The sequence below is a fragment of the Notamacropus eugenii genome, chromosome 1, assembly GCF_028372415.1.
Source record: "Notamacropus eugenii isolate mMacEug1 chromosome 1, mMacEug1.pri_v2, whole genome shotgun sequence".
Taxonomy (NCBI): Eukaryota; Metazoa; Chordata; class Mammalia; order Diprotodontia; family Macropodidae; genus Notamacropus; species Notamacropus eugenii.
In genome coordinates, this window is record NC_092872.1 from 206,227,485 (window position 1) to 206,244,966 (window position 17,482).

General features: G+C 36.6%; 1 protein-coding gene across 2 annotated transcripts in view; it reads right to left on the reverse strand.

Annotated features, from left to right (window-relative positions):
* SLC16A12 (solute carrier family 16 member 12) overlaps window positions 1–17,482 on the reverse strand; it is a 106,672-nt gene that overhangs the window by 13,996 nt on the left and 75,194 nt on the right. For both annotated transcript variants that reach the window (XM_072624955.1, XM_072624962.1), the window contains exons 2-3: window positions 11,877–12,130; window positions 4,008–4,111 (exon numbers count right to left, since the gene is read on the reverse strand). In XM_072624955.1, the coding sequence (XP_072481056.1) occupies window positions 4,008–4,111; window positions 11,877–11,986 (214 nt within the window). In that variant the 5' untranslated portion in view covers window positions 11,987–12,130. The remainder of the gene's footprint in view (window positions 1–4,007; window positions 4,112–11,876; window positions 12,131–17,482) is intronic.

Consider the following 17,482-nt stretch of genomic DNA (forward strand, 5'->3'; position numbering starts at 1 on the left):
CTTTGCATTTAGGATGTTCTCTTTTATACCATAGTTTTTTGCACCTCAATATTTTTCACAAATCTTAAATTGAAAGTTTCTTGGTACCAGTCTGTCTTCTACTTATTTTTATATGCAGTCTTTCACTCAGTACCTTGCATTAAAGGGGTACTTAATAAAGGTTTGTTGAATTAAATAGAATTATACTGTTGCTGCTAATGTGGTCAGATCCCTATTACAAAGTATTATCAGACTTTTACCAAAAGATTCCATTTATAAATTTCACCTACCCCTTTATCACAGTCTGAAAGTAGAACTGCTATTTCTAGGCTCTTGCCTAGCTTGAAGCTTAGTAATTGGTCTATAAAGACAGGCAAATTTTTTAGTTGTATCTACCTTTGCCAAGCTACCTCTGCTATAGTAAAACAATTAGGATTGTCAAGACTCTCTACTGTAAAAAAAACAGTTTGACTGCCTATTTTCTATAGGCCTCAAGTATCACAGAAATAAATTGCCACAATTTGTGAAGGTACCAACTCTCCTCACTTGCTAGATGAAACTCAATCATTGGCCATTTGTTAAATATATGTAAATTTAGTGAAGAGGCTGGTCACACCCAGATGTCATTTTGGAGGTATATCTTCCCTGCTCTGGATTTATCTATTCTTAAGGTGTGATTATATTGAATTAAGTACAGCATGCCTGTGGAGTTTGAAGATGCCACTTCCAAAATTACCTTTCTTAACCTAATGCCTCAAATTGGCATTCTGATCATTAATGGTGACCAAGGGCTATATACTCCCAAATAGATCAGTCTTGCATCAGTGGATATGAGTGATAGTATTCTCAGAGGTCACAGAATCTCAGACTTGGAAAGGACACCAAAGGCCATCAAGTCTAACTCACAATTGAACAAGTATTCCCTCGCTCAGCATACTCAACATCTTTTTGGATGAATGAATACGTGAATGAAAAAAACATTTATGAAGCACTCACTATATGTGTAAAGTACTCCTGAGAGCTATAGATACTCATAAAAAAGCAGAAATCACCCCTGCTCTCAAAGAGGGTGCACACTGCAGTGCCTGGAGACAACATATATAAGAGGTTTCAGCCACAAATCGGTTGAAAAGGTCCCATGATCCTTCGGGTAAAACAGCAAAGCTCACTGGGCATGCTAATACAAAGTCTACACAAAGGCAAGAATCCTCTTTTATTTTCCCTTGTACCTCCCCTAGTTTATCCCACTTTAAACATAGTAGGATATTCATTCAGTTAACCTCCTCACTAAACATGAAGATAAATAACTATGGTACAAGGTTGATGGCAGTTTTTCCTTCAAAAAGGAGGTCAGACATTGCTTATATTTTAATACATTGGCTCTCTTAAATTCTCTTACTATTGTCAGTGAGGGGCTGTTGCCCTGTCTTCTTGAAACTCAGTTTTAAAGTGGACATCAAATTCCTCTCCAAAAAGGGTCTATGTTTTAGTGCAAAGGAACTAATTTCTTGAACATGTTTACATTTTTCTAAAGATACTAGTAGATTTGTTGTAAAGGTCTCAAATGCATAGTTTCATGAACTAAAAGTTTAGAGATTTCTGCTAGCATCAATCTGAGAAGGCCCAGGGAACAAGGAGATCTGCGAGATTCTTTGGATTCTTTCTTATGAAACAATTATATAATTCTAGACTGTATTGATATTATTTTAACTAAATTAAGTTCATTAAAGCCTTTCAGAGCCACTTTAATAACAAATATCTCATTTGATCAGATCTAAAATGAGCAAAAGTTTCTTTTTTTTACCTCTAGGTTAGAGGATTTCTGTAGTTCACTTAATTCTAATGTGCCATCAAGGCCAAGATCACAGATTTGGGGCATGAAGGGAATGTACAGGTTTTTGGATAATAGAATTCAAGATAGAAGATATGAAACATTTTAGAGCATCTAGTTCAAACCAGATTAAAACATAATTGAGAAATGTTGAACAAACTGAATAAAAACACAATACAGCATAATGTTAATTCGTGGTTTTCTAAATCGATGTGACCACTTACTTCTAGTCCAATCCTGTTTTACAGATGAGAAACCAGATCACAGAACCAAAGATTGAGAGCTGGAAGGAATCTCTGAACCCACTGAGTCTAACTTTACCTTTTTACAGACGAGGAGCATGACACACAAAGGAGCGTGACACACCTAGGTCACACAGCAAATCATACGAGCCAAGATTTAAACTCAGGTCCTCCTGACTCCAGGTCCTTCACTCTAACTACTGTGTTATCTAGCTGTCTCATTGAGAGTTGGTGAAGAGAAATCACTCATTCAAGGTCACACAATTATTAAGAGATGGAGCAATATTTATACCCAAGTCCTCTGACTCCACATCTCACTGATCAGTTTACCTTTATTTTAAAAAAATAAAGTTTTATAACATTTCTCTGATTTCTCCAAGCTAAAGGGAACTGAGGCAAATTTATACAAATAAAGACTATTTTCTAACTGATAAATGGTCAAAGGATATGAACAGGGAGTTTTCAGAGAGAGAAATCAGTCACATAAAAACACTCTCAATCCCTAATAATTAGAGAAATTCAAATTAAAATAGCTCTGAGGTACCACCTCCTACCTATCAGATTGGGTAAAATGACAAAAAATGAAAAATGTGGGAGATATTGTGGGAAAATAGGGACACTAAATCACTTTTGGTGGAATTGTGAACTGATCCAACCGTTCTAGAGAACAATTTGGAACTGCAGCCAAAAGGCTATAAAACTGAGCATACGCTTTGATCCAGCAATACCACTACTAGGTCTATACCCCAAAGAGATCAAATTTTAAAAATGACCCATATGTACAAAAATATGTACAGCAGTTCTCTTTACAGTGGCAAAGAATCAGAAACTGAAGGGATACTCATTGTTTGGGGGATAGCTGAACAAGTTATGGTATATGAATATAAAGAAATATTATTTCACTATAAGAAATAATGAAAGGATTGGTTTCAGAAAATCCTGGAAAGATTTATATGAAATAATGAAGAGCAAAAAGAACATAGTAATGGCAGTACTGTAAAGATAATCAAGATTTAGCAACTCTCATCAATGCAACAATTCATGACAACTCCAGAGGACTCGCGATGAAAAAAGGCAATCTACCTCCAGAGAGAGAAAGGATGGACTCAGTACATATTAAAACATTTTTTTCTCTTTATTTTTCTTTCTTTTTTGGAATATGACTCACATAGAAATATGTCTTACATTATTTCTTATCAATAATGGATATCATGTTTCTTGCCTTCCCAATGGGTAGGGGAAAGTGGAAGAAGGGAGAAACTTAGGACTGAAAATAAAACAAAATTGAATTAAAAAATCTATTACCACAAAATATGAACCCAATAAACTAGAACGAAGTTCCATTTAGAGCTCATTTAATTCTGTGTCTCAATAAGCTTCATTAAATTAATTTTGAAACTCATTTAATAACAAACTTCAAATTTAATTTAACAAAGATAGTCAAAGACATTAAAAAGACATGGAAAAAAGAAGCCAAATACCTACTGGCATCTTACTTCAAAAATAACGAATAGTCAAGTCAAACAATTCCTAGCATTGAATCTTTCTCTATGGAAAAATCATGTAGTCTATATGTTTTTTTTTCTTATATATTAATCACAAGACCACCAGCTGGCCACAGCTGATATCTTACTTATCACAAACTAAGCTAAGTTTGACTGAGATTATTATTAAGAAAGATTATTGCTATAAAAATGTTTTGCATGACTTCTCACGTATAATGCATATCCCATTGCGTGCCTTCTCAATGGATGGGGGAAGGACTGGAGCAGGGAAGAGAATTTGGAACTGAAAATTTAAAAATTAATTTTGAAAGAACATTGCTCATATTCCCTTAATCAGTTCTCACCATAATCCTTACAGTTTGAAAACTCCATAATGAGAGCTGATAGGAAGTCGCTATCAGATACAATTAAATAGAAGTCAGTTCTTTATCCTTAAAGGGTAACACTCACCACAAAGCATGGTAACACAGTCTACAATGGAATGGATCCATGCTGTTTGTGCATAATCCTGAGCAAAATATGTCTGGAACTCCACAAAAAAAATGGAGATACATCTGAAAAACACAAAACAGTAATTTTATACCAAGGGTGGATTTCATGGGGCTACAGACTTGACTTGATCAGGACTCAAATGTTTGGTGTAATTGACTATTCAAGTCTTCATGGATCTGAACTGGCACTCCCAGAAATTCTAAGCATGATCACCAGAAAAATCAAAAGAGGACCAGAAATATATATTCATATCAGTCTCTAGCTTTACAAGTACCAAGGACTATGGCTGCTCAGTTGAGTGCATAGTTCAGTTCCAAGTCAACACAGACTACAGAAAACTTAGATTAATTAAAATAACAACATTAAATGCCCTTTAAGATTTGCAAAGCACTTTATATACACCATTTCACTTGATGCTGGGACTCAGAGAGAGATTGTGTCTTGTCCATGGTCACACAACTGAGTGTCAGAGTCAGAACTTAAACCCAGATCTCTTTTGACTCTGAGTCCAGCACTCTTTCAATTACACCATACTGCCTGTCTCATTTAAGAAATTCATACAGTATTTGAACTAGTATGAGATGTAATAAAGCCCCAAGGCATGAGTCTCAGGCAGGATCACTACTTGATACTTATTTTTAATACACCCATATCCATCCCACCATTTTGTAACAATCCATAGCATCCTGGAATAGTCCTTTAAACCTTTATTTTCATCCAAGACGAGATTATGGAGGAATGTAGCAATGATCAAAGACTAGGGCATAGGAGAGAGAAGTGGAACAAGGGTCTAGATGGGTAGAAGGTGTATATAATCAGGATGGTGAAGACAATGGAAAGAGGATGCAAGGCAAAGCCCCAAATCCTTTCTTGCCTTGACTCCAAGAAGTGGCTGTAACGAATTTGCCCAAAAGGGTTTAAAATGTAGTGCTTCATCCCCAGATAAAGTCAATTTTTGCATAAGGCCTAATGCTAGAGATCCCCGTCATTCCAGGAAGAAATGGAATAAACTTAAGAGTTAGTGTGTTATATAATACACATAGAGCTTTGCATAACTTTTTTTGATAATTGCACTAATTTAATTTAAAACACTTTTACAGATTTAAACCTAAAAAAAAATCAACAATCTCCTTTCTCACAGTTCATTCCCTAAAAGGTCATGTTACAAAAGAGAGAGTGCTATATGTGGAAGACCTGGGTTCAGATCCTGTCTATTCATACTTGCTAGCTACGTTAACCATGAGCAAATGGGTACAAATGACTTCACATTTGTTTAATTAAAAATTTATATATTTTTTATTTATTTATATAAAATAAAAGAATTATATAAAAATAATAATTAACATCTGCGCCTAAATTTTCTTATCTATAAAATAAGCATAATAATGCTTCTAGTAGCTCTTTCGTGGGGATGTGAACATCAAATAAGATGACGTATGGTTGCAAACTTTAAGTGTGTATGTGTGTGTGTGTGTGTGTGTGTGTGTGTGTGTGTGTGTGTGTTTTCCTGTCTCGATCTGTGATTTCATCAGTACAGGGAATTCTTGGCGAGGAAACTTCCTCTATTTATGCCAAAATTATAAATTTCGACTGTTGCTCAGGAAACCAAGCAGGCAAATGATTTATACAAGGTCACACAGTCAGGTGGGTCAGAGGAGAACAAACTGTTTCTGACTCAGAGGCCAGATGCCTATCCACTATCCTATATTGCCTCAGAAATTTCAGTTATTTTTTGCTGTCTATTGTTCTTCCTAAAATGTGATGCTCAGAGCTGAATTAAATATTCCAGACATGGTCTGATAAAGAATGAATACCAAAGGACCCTATATTTCATTTAATACAGCCAAAGAACACGTTAGCTTTTTTTGAAAACCATGTCAAAAACTAGAAAATATTTATTTCAGAACAGACAAATTGTGCACAAGCCAAAAAAAAAAAATCTGATTTTTCTGGCCAAATCCAAGGTTAATGATTTCCATTAATCCCTTTTCAACAGAATTTTTTTTCTTTTTTATTCCCAGATGCCTAAATATGGTCTATTCTCATTTGGCTATTTTTTTGAAAATTAGTATTTATTTATTTGTAGAACTTGTCAAACATTATCAAATAGAAGCATTTCCATATGCAAAGAATAAAAGAAATCCCAACTTGTTTTGTACATCTTTTAAAAGTATACAATAAAATTCAGCACATTAGTTACAGAGCTGCCCTACTTGTCCTCCTTCTCGTCTTTTCTGTGCATTTTTATAATGTCTCACTGACTCCCTTTCATGTGACCATAAATCTGTAATAACCTAATCTTGGTTGGGCCTCATAGGCCATGATATCGCTGAGGAACATTCATCAACTCTTATCTTAATCTTTTTACTTTGTGCTGAATCATTTGGGGGAAGTTTTGCTTTTGTGTCTGAGAAACTACACAATTTTTTTTGATTATTTTTATTTTTTTCACTCCCTCTCCATCACCACACTCAAGACAATCAAACCAATGTGTGTAAATGGATATAAACACAACCTAGAATTCAGGGATTCATAATCTTTTTTGTTTCATGGTGACCCAGTCTGGTGAAGCTTATGGACTCCTCAAAAGAATATTGTTAAAAGCATAGAATAAAAACATAAGATTTCCAAGGAAACAAGTTATATTAAAATAAATATGTACTTTTTTTCATTCAACTTTACAGATTCCTCTGAAGTCTGCTCAAGGATTCTTTGGGGGTCCAGAGATCCCAAGTTAAGAACCTCTGGCCAGAATGAACTTGAGAGAAAAAAAAAACATTTCAGGAGTAACAGTTGACCTTATCACCTAAATATACAAGAATCCTAAGAACAAATTATTTTAAAATGTCACTAGTTCATTTCTTTAATGTTATAGTTTAAGGGAGCATGAGAGGGGAAGAGTTATTCCTCCTTTCATTTGACCTTATGGCAGCAAGTACCACAGAGATTTCTGAACAATGTTTTTGATTTATGTTTCTACAAACGAGTTAAAATAAAGATAAAAATAATGAAATATATGTGTGCTCATCCTTCATTGCCGAAGAAGACCATGCCATCAGAGAAATAATGACATGACTTCCACTTGACTTTGTTTTGAGTGAGGGAGGGCTGTGCGGGTCACCAGCCTCACTTCTCCTCCAGAGTCATTTGAATCTAGTGATCAGATATTCATCAAGATGACTGGAGATGACCCAGGATGAGGCAATTGGGGTTAAGTGACTTGCCCAAGGTCACACAGCTAGTGAGTGTCAAGTGCCTAAGGTGAGATTTGAACTCAGGTCCTCCTGACTCTTGCACTGGTTCTCTATCCACTGTACCACCTAGCTGCCCCTAATGAAATATATACATATATGTATGTATGTGTATATATGTCTGTGTGTATATGTGTATATATATATATATGTGTATGTGTGTGTGTGTGTGTGTGTGTGTGTGTGTATTTCTATATGTATGGGGGGGGCGAATATGTATGCATCCAGCTTCCAAAATGGGAGGCCCACACACTTATAGACTTCAGTATATAGACTTGCACCGTCTGCCCAGTTCTCATTAGTGCAGTGTCTGAACCAAGAAAGCCAGTAAGACCAAAGAGTCAAGTCCTCCTTCTAACACATAGTGACCCTGGCCAAGTAATTTTCTTTCTCAGCATTCTAGGGCAGCAATTCTCTAAGACACTAAGTAGCAGTGAAGGTGCCCAACCTGCACTGGTGGAGGGAATCTTCCCGTCTAGGTGTTCCCTATACCAGCGACATCAGAGATCTAGTTCTGACTTTCATCCGTTAACTGAAGGGATTGGACTTGATCTCTAAGGTCGGTGCTGGCTAACCCTCCACATCTCTAACTCACATATCGGCCTTCCTCTCTCCAGGTTGCTTCTGCACAGTATTTCCCCACTGGCCTCTGCAAGGATGATCTCTGAAAACAACTGACGTGTAAGTTTCTGCTCTGTGCCAGGCACTGTGCTAAAGAAACAAAAAAGAGGCAAAAGGGAGTTCCTGCCCTCAAAGAGTTCACAGTTTAATGGGGGAGAAATAAGCTAACAAACATTTACAAAAAAGCACATACAAGATCAATAAAGAATAATTAAAGGAAGGAAGGCACTAGAATTAAGAGAGGTTAGGAAAGGAGTTCTTTAGAATATAAGGTTTTAACTAGGACTTAAGGGAAGCCATGGAAGCCATTAGGCAGACATAAGGAGGAGGAATATTCCAGGAATAGGGGATAGCAAGGGAACATATTTGGAGCCCAGAGATGGAAGATCGTGTTCATGAAAGGAGGCCGGTGTCATTGGATTGAAGCACGTACAAAATCAGTACTATCAACAAACTCCTTTTATAGATAATGGAATTTTTAAAAATCAGCACTTAGGAACCGAGGGAAAATATAAATGCACTCTCTCAGTAGTCTTCTATAACTTTAAAATCACATGCATGTGGTGCTCTGATGGAAGATCTCCAATGGAGAGAAGTATTTCATTCCAGCAGCAGCAGAATGCTCTTATAATGAGGTCACAGATCCATTGGAGGATCTGTGTCACATTAAAATGAGATCAGAATATACTTAGCAAAAATTTACCTACCCTTTTTACTGGCTCAAACATTTTTGTTTGTTATCATCTTATTCGACAAAAATAAGTAAGTGGTTTAAGTGAAATGTTATGCCTGAATTTTAAGTTAAAAGGCAGAAATAGGGTTTGGTATTTTTTTAAGGAAGGAGAAAAGGGCACAAAATTTAACTAGACTAAAAGAGGACACATTACCCCACACTTTGAAAATAAATGGCCATTAAAAATCAGGTGCTGGAAAACTTCAGCTCATGGATAGTATCTGAATTTCAGTTTCATTTCATCCAGCATCTAGAACTGATACACAGTAGCAAACAGTCATTTCATTTCTGTCTATAGTTCTGAAAATGCAATATAATTTCCCAGAATCAGTGTAAATACTAACATCAAAAGTTAAAAGAGGAAATTTTCTCCATGAAAGGAGAAAGTAGATTTCTTGGTAAGGTAATATTAGACATTCCCCACTTTCCAGAGTAGGAAGTTAGCATCTGTTTCCATGAAAAATTAAGAGAATAGAAGATTCCCATACTTTTAAAAATTAAGTAAGAATTAAAAACTTTATATTAAACTGATAACATTTACCTATATTTTTAATCTAAATGATTGTATTTTAAAAATTGTTGGTAAATAAGTTAGATCTTTGCCTTTCAGCTCTTCAGGCAACAATGAAATCATGAGTTTCTTCTGTCTTCTTCCCCCAACCCCTACCTCTGACCCTATTATTATCTCAATTTCTAGAAGCAAAGAATCTCAGAGTTTGAAAGGAACCTCTGAAATCATCTAGCCAATCAGTATCTGAACATGAACCTCTTTTGTAATATCCCTAACAAATGATCATCCAGTTTTTGCTTGAATTCTCCCTAAAGTAGTCCATCCACTCAGGAACAATTCTATCATCAGAAAGATTTTCTCTATGTTACACCGAGGTCTTCCTTTCTTGGAACATCTGTCTGTTGCTCTCTCTGGGACCAAAAAAAAAAAATTCTAGTTCCTCTTCCCCACAACACCCCTTTCAAAACTGTTGACATCGATCACATCAAGTGATCAATCAACAAGCATTTAATAAGGGTTTTCTATATACCAAGAATTGTGCAGTCACTTAGGAAGCATTTATTAAGCAGTTACTCTGTGCTGGATCACTATCCCCCACTAAGTCTTCTCTTCTCCAGCCTAAATATTCATAGTTCCTTTGATGGATCTTCATAATATATGGTTGAGATCCTTAATATCATGACCACACTCCATCTGAAATGTGCTACAGTTTATTCTCCCTATATGAAATGTCTAGAATGGAACATAATATTCCAGGTATGGTCTGAACAGGGTAGAATACAAAAATAATGTGTGTCATATATATGTACATATATGCACAAATATGTCTATGCACATACATGAATATTTGGGTAGACATGTATATATACATATATATGTATGTACATATTTCAATGCAGTCTAAAATTGTATTAGGAGGCTTTTTTGCCTTCTATGTCCAATGAATGATTCATAACTCCACTTGTAATTCACTCCTAAACTAAACTTCAAACGAAGGCTGCCAGAAACCATAACATTGTACATAAGTTTTCTTCCTGCCTTCTCTCCACCATCTTGGCTCTGTCTCTTGTGCATGTGTTTTCTGTGGGATAGGAAAATCTTATCCAAGTTTACAGATAACAGAAGATATAGGGTTAGGTGCTCACTCTCCAACTTTATCCCCCCTCTTATCAGGCAATATATTCGATAACTTTTTAAAAATTCTCTAGGGAGGGATCAGTGTTGTGGGAAAATATGTCTACATCCAGACCTTTGTATAAAGTTATTTATTTTATTCTCTCTTTTGCTTGAATGGGTGAAGAGTTGGCAAGCATGAACTTGACATCCTGATGCTTTTAAGGAGAACAACTTCAAAACCACAGAAATGCTGGTTTGATCACTATTTGCTATCCATGTGACCTCAGACAGGTCATTTACCTTCTCTGGGTTTCAGTTTCATCATCTCCAAAATGAAGGGGTTCAACAAGGTGACATCCAGGGTCCCTAGGAGTTTTGAGTTCCCTTGGGGAAGGGATTAACAGTGAAGATCCCAATAAAGTTGTAAGACAACCAAATGCCTGCCTCTTCTCTGCATTAGACTTTCTTACTGGAGAATGTCTTACTCCCTCAGTTGAGTATACCATTAAATTATCATTAGGGCAAGCTCATTTCATCACCAAGGATACATCCAATCAAAAGACAATGAAAACTTCCATTTCAAGTAAAGCACCAGTAGGGAACACAGTTATATAATCTGTAATAATAGCTTGTATGTGTATAGGCTACTCTTTTCTTTTTTAAAAAATATTTATATATAGCATATAAATATAAAATAAACATATATATTACATGTATGTAAACATATGTATATTGTGTGTGTACACACACACACAGATATCTGCCTTTTTAAAATGTGTTTTCTTTCTTGACTTGTCTTGACTTTTGAATAGATTGTCACGACGCCATTCTTTTTTTCAATCAGCTTATCTTAGGGGTGACTTGAGAGTGTGGGTTCAGAGCTGCACATTCAATTCACTCTGAGTCCCCCTTAAAGATGACTGAGCAAATTCCAAATTAAGAAATAGTGAATGAACTCTCAAAACCTGCAGAGGTCATCTGATGTGTCCATTTGTCCAAGTTTACACCTAATTTATCACACAAAGCAAATGCTTGCTTTACTACTCTTAAAAGCTATTTTTCAAAAGCTCTGAGACACTATGGGACAAGTCACCTTCTTTCTTTGAGCCTCAGTTTTCTCAGCTATAAAATGAGAGGGTTGAATTCAATCATGTTTAATGAACCTTTCAGCCCTAAACCTAAGGGCATACAATTTTAAGCGAAGAAAATAGTATGAAATCTATTAATAGCTAAGGAATTTATTCCTTAAAACAAACAACAAACAAAAGCCATTTGCTCAGCTAATTGGGGAGAGGGATAGTTAAAACATCTTTCAAAACCTTGTGAATTGCCTATGAAGAAGAATGTCTGAAGAAGTCTCTAAGTCCTGGTTTTTTCTAAATAGTAACATTTTAGACTGCAGATAATTTAAATGGAGATAACTCAAGAACACTGCTAAATAAATGGAGATATTTGAGAAGATAGAGTGCTTATAAGAAAATCAGTTAATGGATTGACTGACTCAGTCAAAGAACCATGCAAACCTAGAAGGGAAAAAAAGCAAGAGCACCACTGAACAACAAGAAAACTTTAGTAATCAAGGAATTTCCACCTACCTTGTGACTGCCCTGGTGCAAATGGTGACAAGGAAACAGCCGGCCACAATCATCCAACCCCATCCTCCATCAGGCGGGGAAATGTACAAAGTTCTCTTTGGTGCTGCCATAGTTAGAACTGATGACTTCTATTCTTGGTCAAGTTACTCCAAAAGACTCAGTTTTAGTTCAGAGATGGTTTGCTGTCCCAATGAATTCCTGTTGGCATTCAAGGGTGGCATGGAATGCTACCTGGCACATTGGTCACTAGCCATCTGAAATCAAAATTAGGCCATGCCTGCATTTAATCATTGCAATAAGTCAAAACTGAATTTTTATTTCTTGTAAAATCCCATTGCATCTTTCATATGTACTATAATGTGCATTTAGTTATTCCACCATGGAGAGGCAGTATGGTATGATGGAAAGAGCACTGGTTTGCAAAATTAGAATCAGGATTCTAATATTGGCTTTTGCTAAGTACTTGAACAACTAAGCAATTAAAATCTTGAGTAATTCCCTTCACTTCCGTGGTTTTTGGCATCCACCTCTGTGTTACCAAGAGGAGGAAAGCCAGGCAATTGATCTGAGTGGCTGAGTAGCTGTTATCACTAACCCTTATAAGAGCACCATCCTACTCCCAATTTGCAGTTGCCTGTCAGCAATAGATAAATGCAGAAAGGGCATGGGGGAGGGGAGGGTGGGTATTTAAACTTGGTCTTTATATTGGGGATCACAGAACTGCACAATTTGCTGGAGAAGGAGGAAAAACGAAACAAATGAGACTCCATTGCAGCAGAAGATTGTAGCTCTAATTACTCAAGTGATTTTCCCCAAGTGCTGGTATTTACGCAGGGAGTGGGAGGAGGGAAGGGCTGAATGCTTTGGGCTGTGCTATGTGGTGCTTGAGGTCTTCGGCATAGAATACACCAGGGAAGTCATGCCAAACTCAAGTAGAAAGGGGAGAGGGGCACTAAACTCTACATAAGGATTCCTGTTGTTTGTATAATGACAGTTTCAAAATGCAATATTTCTTGTGTTTTATTGTACTTTAGTTATTTTGTTAAATATTTCCCAATTATATTTTCATCTGGTTCAGCATATGTGTTGCAAACCTCATGCATGTGGTTTGACCCCTCTGCACTAAGGCAGTGATGACTCTGACACAAGATGCATGACAACTATGTCTTGGATAGCATTTTATGGAAGTTACAGAGAGGCAGAATTTAGTCTGACATAAGGAAAAGCTTCCTAAAAATATTAGCTAGTCAAAAATGGAATAGGCTACCTCAAGGGGCTGTGGGTGTAGAGTCTTTCAGAAAAGATTGCATAATCTCTTATCAGGGATATTATAGAAAGGAATCTTGTTCCCACATGGGTTCTGTAGACAGTTTCTAAGATTGCTTTGATTCTGAGTCCTTCCTTATTTTGGAGCATGCATCCCTCAGAAGTAGCAGGACACTGGCATGATGAGACCATTCCATTTTTTAAATGAGAGGATTGGATCTCTAAAGACATAATTACTGTGACAGAAACTTTAAGAGCTTCTGACTATACTAGAATTCCAAAGTGACTTTATTTTTCCAATAATATTGATCTTAGCCACAATGTTAACAAAGGGAAGTATTCTTCAAGTATAAAAATGTTATAAGCTCAATGTAGGGTTTAATAACACGCCCAGAAAGTACTGCCATTGGAAGTAGTCATTAGAAAATACAACCTTGTGAGTGTTGAAAAGTCAGGAGAGAGAGTCATCAAGTCTAGGAGGGGAGTCCACTGCCAGCAGACAGTAAGTCTACATTTAGATGTGAATTTGATGAATTAGGGGGAAATTGTTGTTAGTCTGAGCCCATCATCCCCTTAAGAAGTACAGGAGGGAGGGTGGCCCTGAGGTGATAGGAGAAAATGTTTGTATTTCTGTTTTTGCTATACCTTCAAAGTAAATATCACCTTGTAAAAGTTAATCGATGTCAATCAGTGAAATCTGGTTGGAGTAGCACTAGATCCCATTAATAATAAATGGAAGTTGATATACAAACTCAGGTCCTCTAACTCAAAATCCAGCACTTAGTCCACAATATCATGTCATCTCCTCTAGAATCATAGATCTAGACACAGATGGGACCCCATGATGCTAATGAGTCCCTCATTTTACAGATCACGGAAGCAGAATAGTGTTGAGTAACAGTAAGCGCCAAGGTATAACCAACTTTGCAAGTAGCTCAGATAGAGAGAAGGCAGAAGTTGTCACTAAAGTTGAGGTGCTTGAAGAATTGGGAAGCCAGAGGTTTTGAGGGAATGCCAATACAAATATTCCAACATAAAGTACATGTGACCAATTTAATTTGTGAAGGGGGCAATTCTCCATCTGATTCCCCTAACAATCTGTGTCTCTTCTCAAATTTTAATAGGAAAACTATATTTCTTCACAATTTGATTTTATCAGTTGTTCATATACAATGGCTAGTTTTCTTCCTTCCTTCCTTTCTTCTTTTGTCATTTCAGAGAAATGAAAGTTGCAATGCCTTATATCCTTTATAAGTTAATTTCATCCTTTACACACAGATTCTTTTTCTGCTCTTTTCAGTAAATCAATCGGAATAAAAGCATGGAATGAAGTGAAGAGGAAGATGATGAGTCATATACTGACCTCCTTGAGAAAGGAGGGGAAATGGAGGAAATATGGAGAAATACCTCCATCTTCTTGACAAAGAAGTGGGAGACGAAGGGCAAACATGTACACTGTCAGATGTGGTCACTGTATCCACCTGTTTTCGCTTAGCTATTTTTTTTTGTAGGAGAAAAAGAGTTCACTTGGGGAACAGGAAAATAGAAGGAGAGAGAAAAGGAGAGGAAGAGACAGACAGATGGAGACAGAGAGACAGAAGGAGAGAATGGAGTGGATACTGGGAGAGTTTTGCCTCAAGAATCTGGACAGGGACATGCATGAATGGAGTAAACTGCAAATTGGAAATGATTGAGTGATAGTAGTAGAGTGGTAATGAAAGGAATAAAGATTATATCTGCTCCCTTTTCTATCTGTGACCAGTCTTTAGGAGCACAGTGAGTAGGTGGTGAGGTATGGGAAATGGTGGCAAGGGATAAGATATTGTCACAAATAAGTCAAATTTGTGTGAGTTGAAAAAGATGGATAGAATATAAGAAGATAAGATCTAGAAAGAAAAGAGATTTTAAAAGAAAAACAAAAATGCTAGCGCTAGAAGTCTAGGGGGAACAATAGAGGAAATTCTTCTGAGCAGAGGAGCATAGTGACTAGATAAATGTAGACTACTCCTCCCCACCTTTCCCGTCCTTTTTTACATTTTGTGGATTCTTTGTTTCATTGAGGTTGGCCTCCTTGCTTTAGCTTGAACAAGATGCCCCATCTGTCAGTTCTGAGCATTTTCACTGACTGACCATCCATACATCAAAAGCTCTTCTACCTCATCTTGAAGTCCTGACTTCCATGGCTTCCTTCTACCACCTTCTACAGGAAGCCCTTCCCAACCGCTCTTAATTCTAGTGACTTCCCTCTGTTGATAATCTCCAATATATCCTGTGTATAGTCTGTTTGTACATGGTTGTTTACATGTTATCTCTCCCAATAGACTGTGAGTTCTTTGAGAGTAGAGATTGTGTTTTACCTTTCTTTGTACACCAGAACTTAGCACAGTGCCTGGCACATAGTAGGCATTTAATACATGTTTACCGACTAAACAATGTTCTGCCATTTCTTCTGAAAAGTTCACTACACAAGGTCCATCCAACATGCCAAAGGCATTCCTTAATTTCTCCCAACATCATGAAACAAAAGTGAAGCCTTCTGGCTGGCTACCATTCCGTTTCACTGTTGTCTTATTATCAATCTGTCTTTTTTCTGTCTTATAATTCCTTGAGGACATCCTATATGCTCCTGTTTTTCTTTGAATTTCCTCATTGATTAAATGTTGTTATTGATTAAATATTAAATATTCTCATACTCATAATGTACCTTTCCAATGCCCTTTAATGTGATGTTCATCTTTAGTTATTTGGAGGCAACAGAGATCCAAGCCTCACTATCATATAACAATACTGGTAAGATTTTTGTATTAAACTTATGGGATGATTGGGATCAGCAAAGATGCTTTGCAATTACCTCAAAGCAATCTAACCTGTTCCCTTTTTTCTTTTCAACTCTAGGTCTAACTCACTATCCTTCTTACTCTCTACCCGAGATAGTCAAACTGCAGAAAAGGTCTTTAGGGAATCCATTCAGATCCATATTGAAAATGTGCAAGAAACACTTTTCATCCATTTAGTCTTTCCCGTGTAGATAAGCAGACCAAATTCCTTTAAATGCTTAGGCATTTCTTCCAGGAAACTCTGCAATATCTTAGAGTTTGATGAAATCAACAAAATGTCATCCACAAATCAGCATCTGAAAACTTCATTATCTGCAGGAAATTCCTCCTTGATCTGAATTCTGCACTGAATCTCCTCCATCTCCATCACTTTGACAAATATTTTTGACAAGAGCATATATCTCACCTAATGTTTATTACCAGAGGGTCTTTGGATAGGTCTATTTATGTTGTTACATCTTCCAAGAAATCCTGAAGTTCTTGATAAGTGGATACGAGACTCCATGTTGTAAGAGAGCCTGTAAGGTTGAATTTTACTGTATCCAATTAAATTCTTTTTCATAATCAACAATAAGCATAGTATGGTCTTACATGAAATTTTTCAGTCAATTATGAAGATGATAAAGATGTGATTAATCGTTTAATATCATTTTTGAAAGTATTCCCTACTAAATATTCTTTTTAAGGAAATCTTAGTCAATGTCTAGATGATCTTCAAAGTTTGCATAGATGGGAGGTTAGACACATTGCTTCTGTTCAGTTGTTTCAGTCATGTCTGCCTCTCCCTTACTTTTGGGGTTTTCTAGCCAAAGAAACTGAAGTGATTTGTCATTTCCTCCTCCAGCTTATTTTACAGATGAGGAAACTGAGGCAAACAGGGTTGTGACTTGCCTAGGGTCACATAGCTATTAAGTGTCAGAGGCCAGATTTGAACTCATCAAGACAAGTATTCCTGATGCCAAGCCCAGTGCTCTATCCACTGTGCCACTCAGATGCTTCCAATTAGACCTACAGATCAATGGTTATTGATGGCCCTTGTTTACTTTGTGTGTGTGTGTCCATAAGGTCCAAGATCATTTCCACATGTCTAGTATCTTCCCCTCCTTTAAGATACCGTGTGTATTAATCTCTCAGTGGCCTTCCAACTGTAATATCTACAGCATGAATCTACTCTATTTTCTAATTTTCTAGTCTTTGTTCTCTTAGTGCAATTTCTACTTCCTCTGTAAGCATCTCAGGGACAGTGATTTTAAAGGTCCAAGTATGGTGATTTCATTACATTTAATAAAGAAAAGAATTAAATGTAAAATGTTCTCAAGTCTTTTCTACTATTCTGTCTGTAGTCTTTTTTTTCCTCTTGGAATGACCTTAGAATGACTTTATTTATCTGGATACTTGCCAAGCATGTTTCAGATAAGTATTACCCTCTAATGTCCCTCTTGGCTTTATGAATTGATACTGCTTGTAATTATACAATATATCCTCTTCACAGGATTTTGCAGA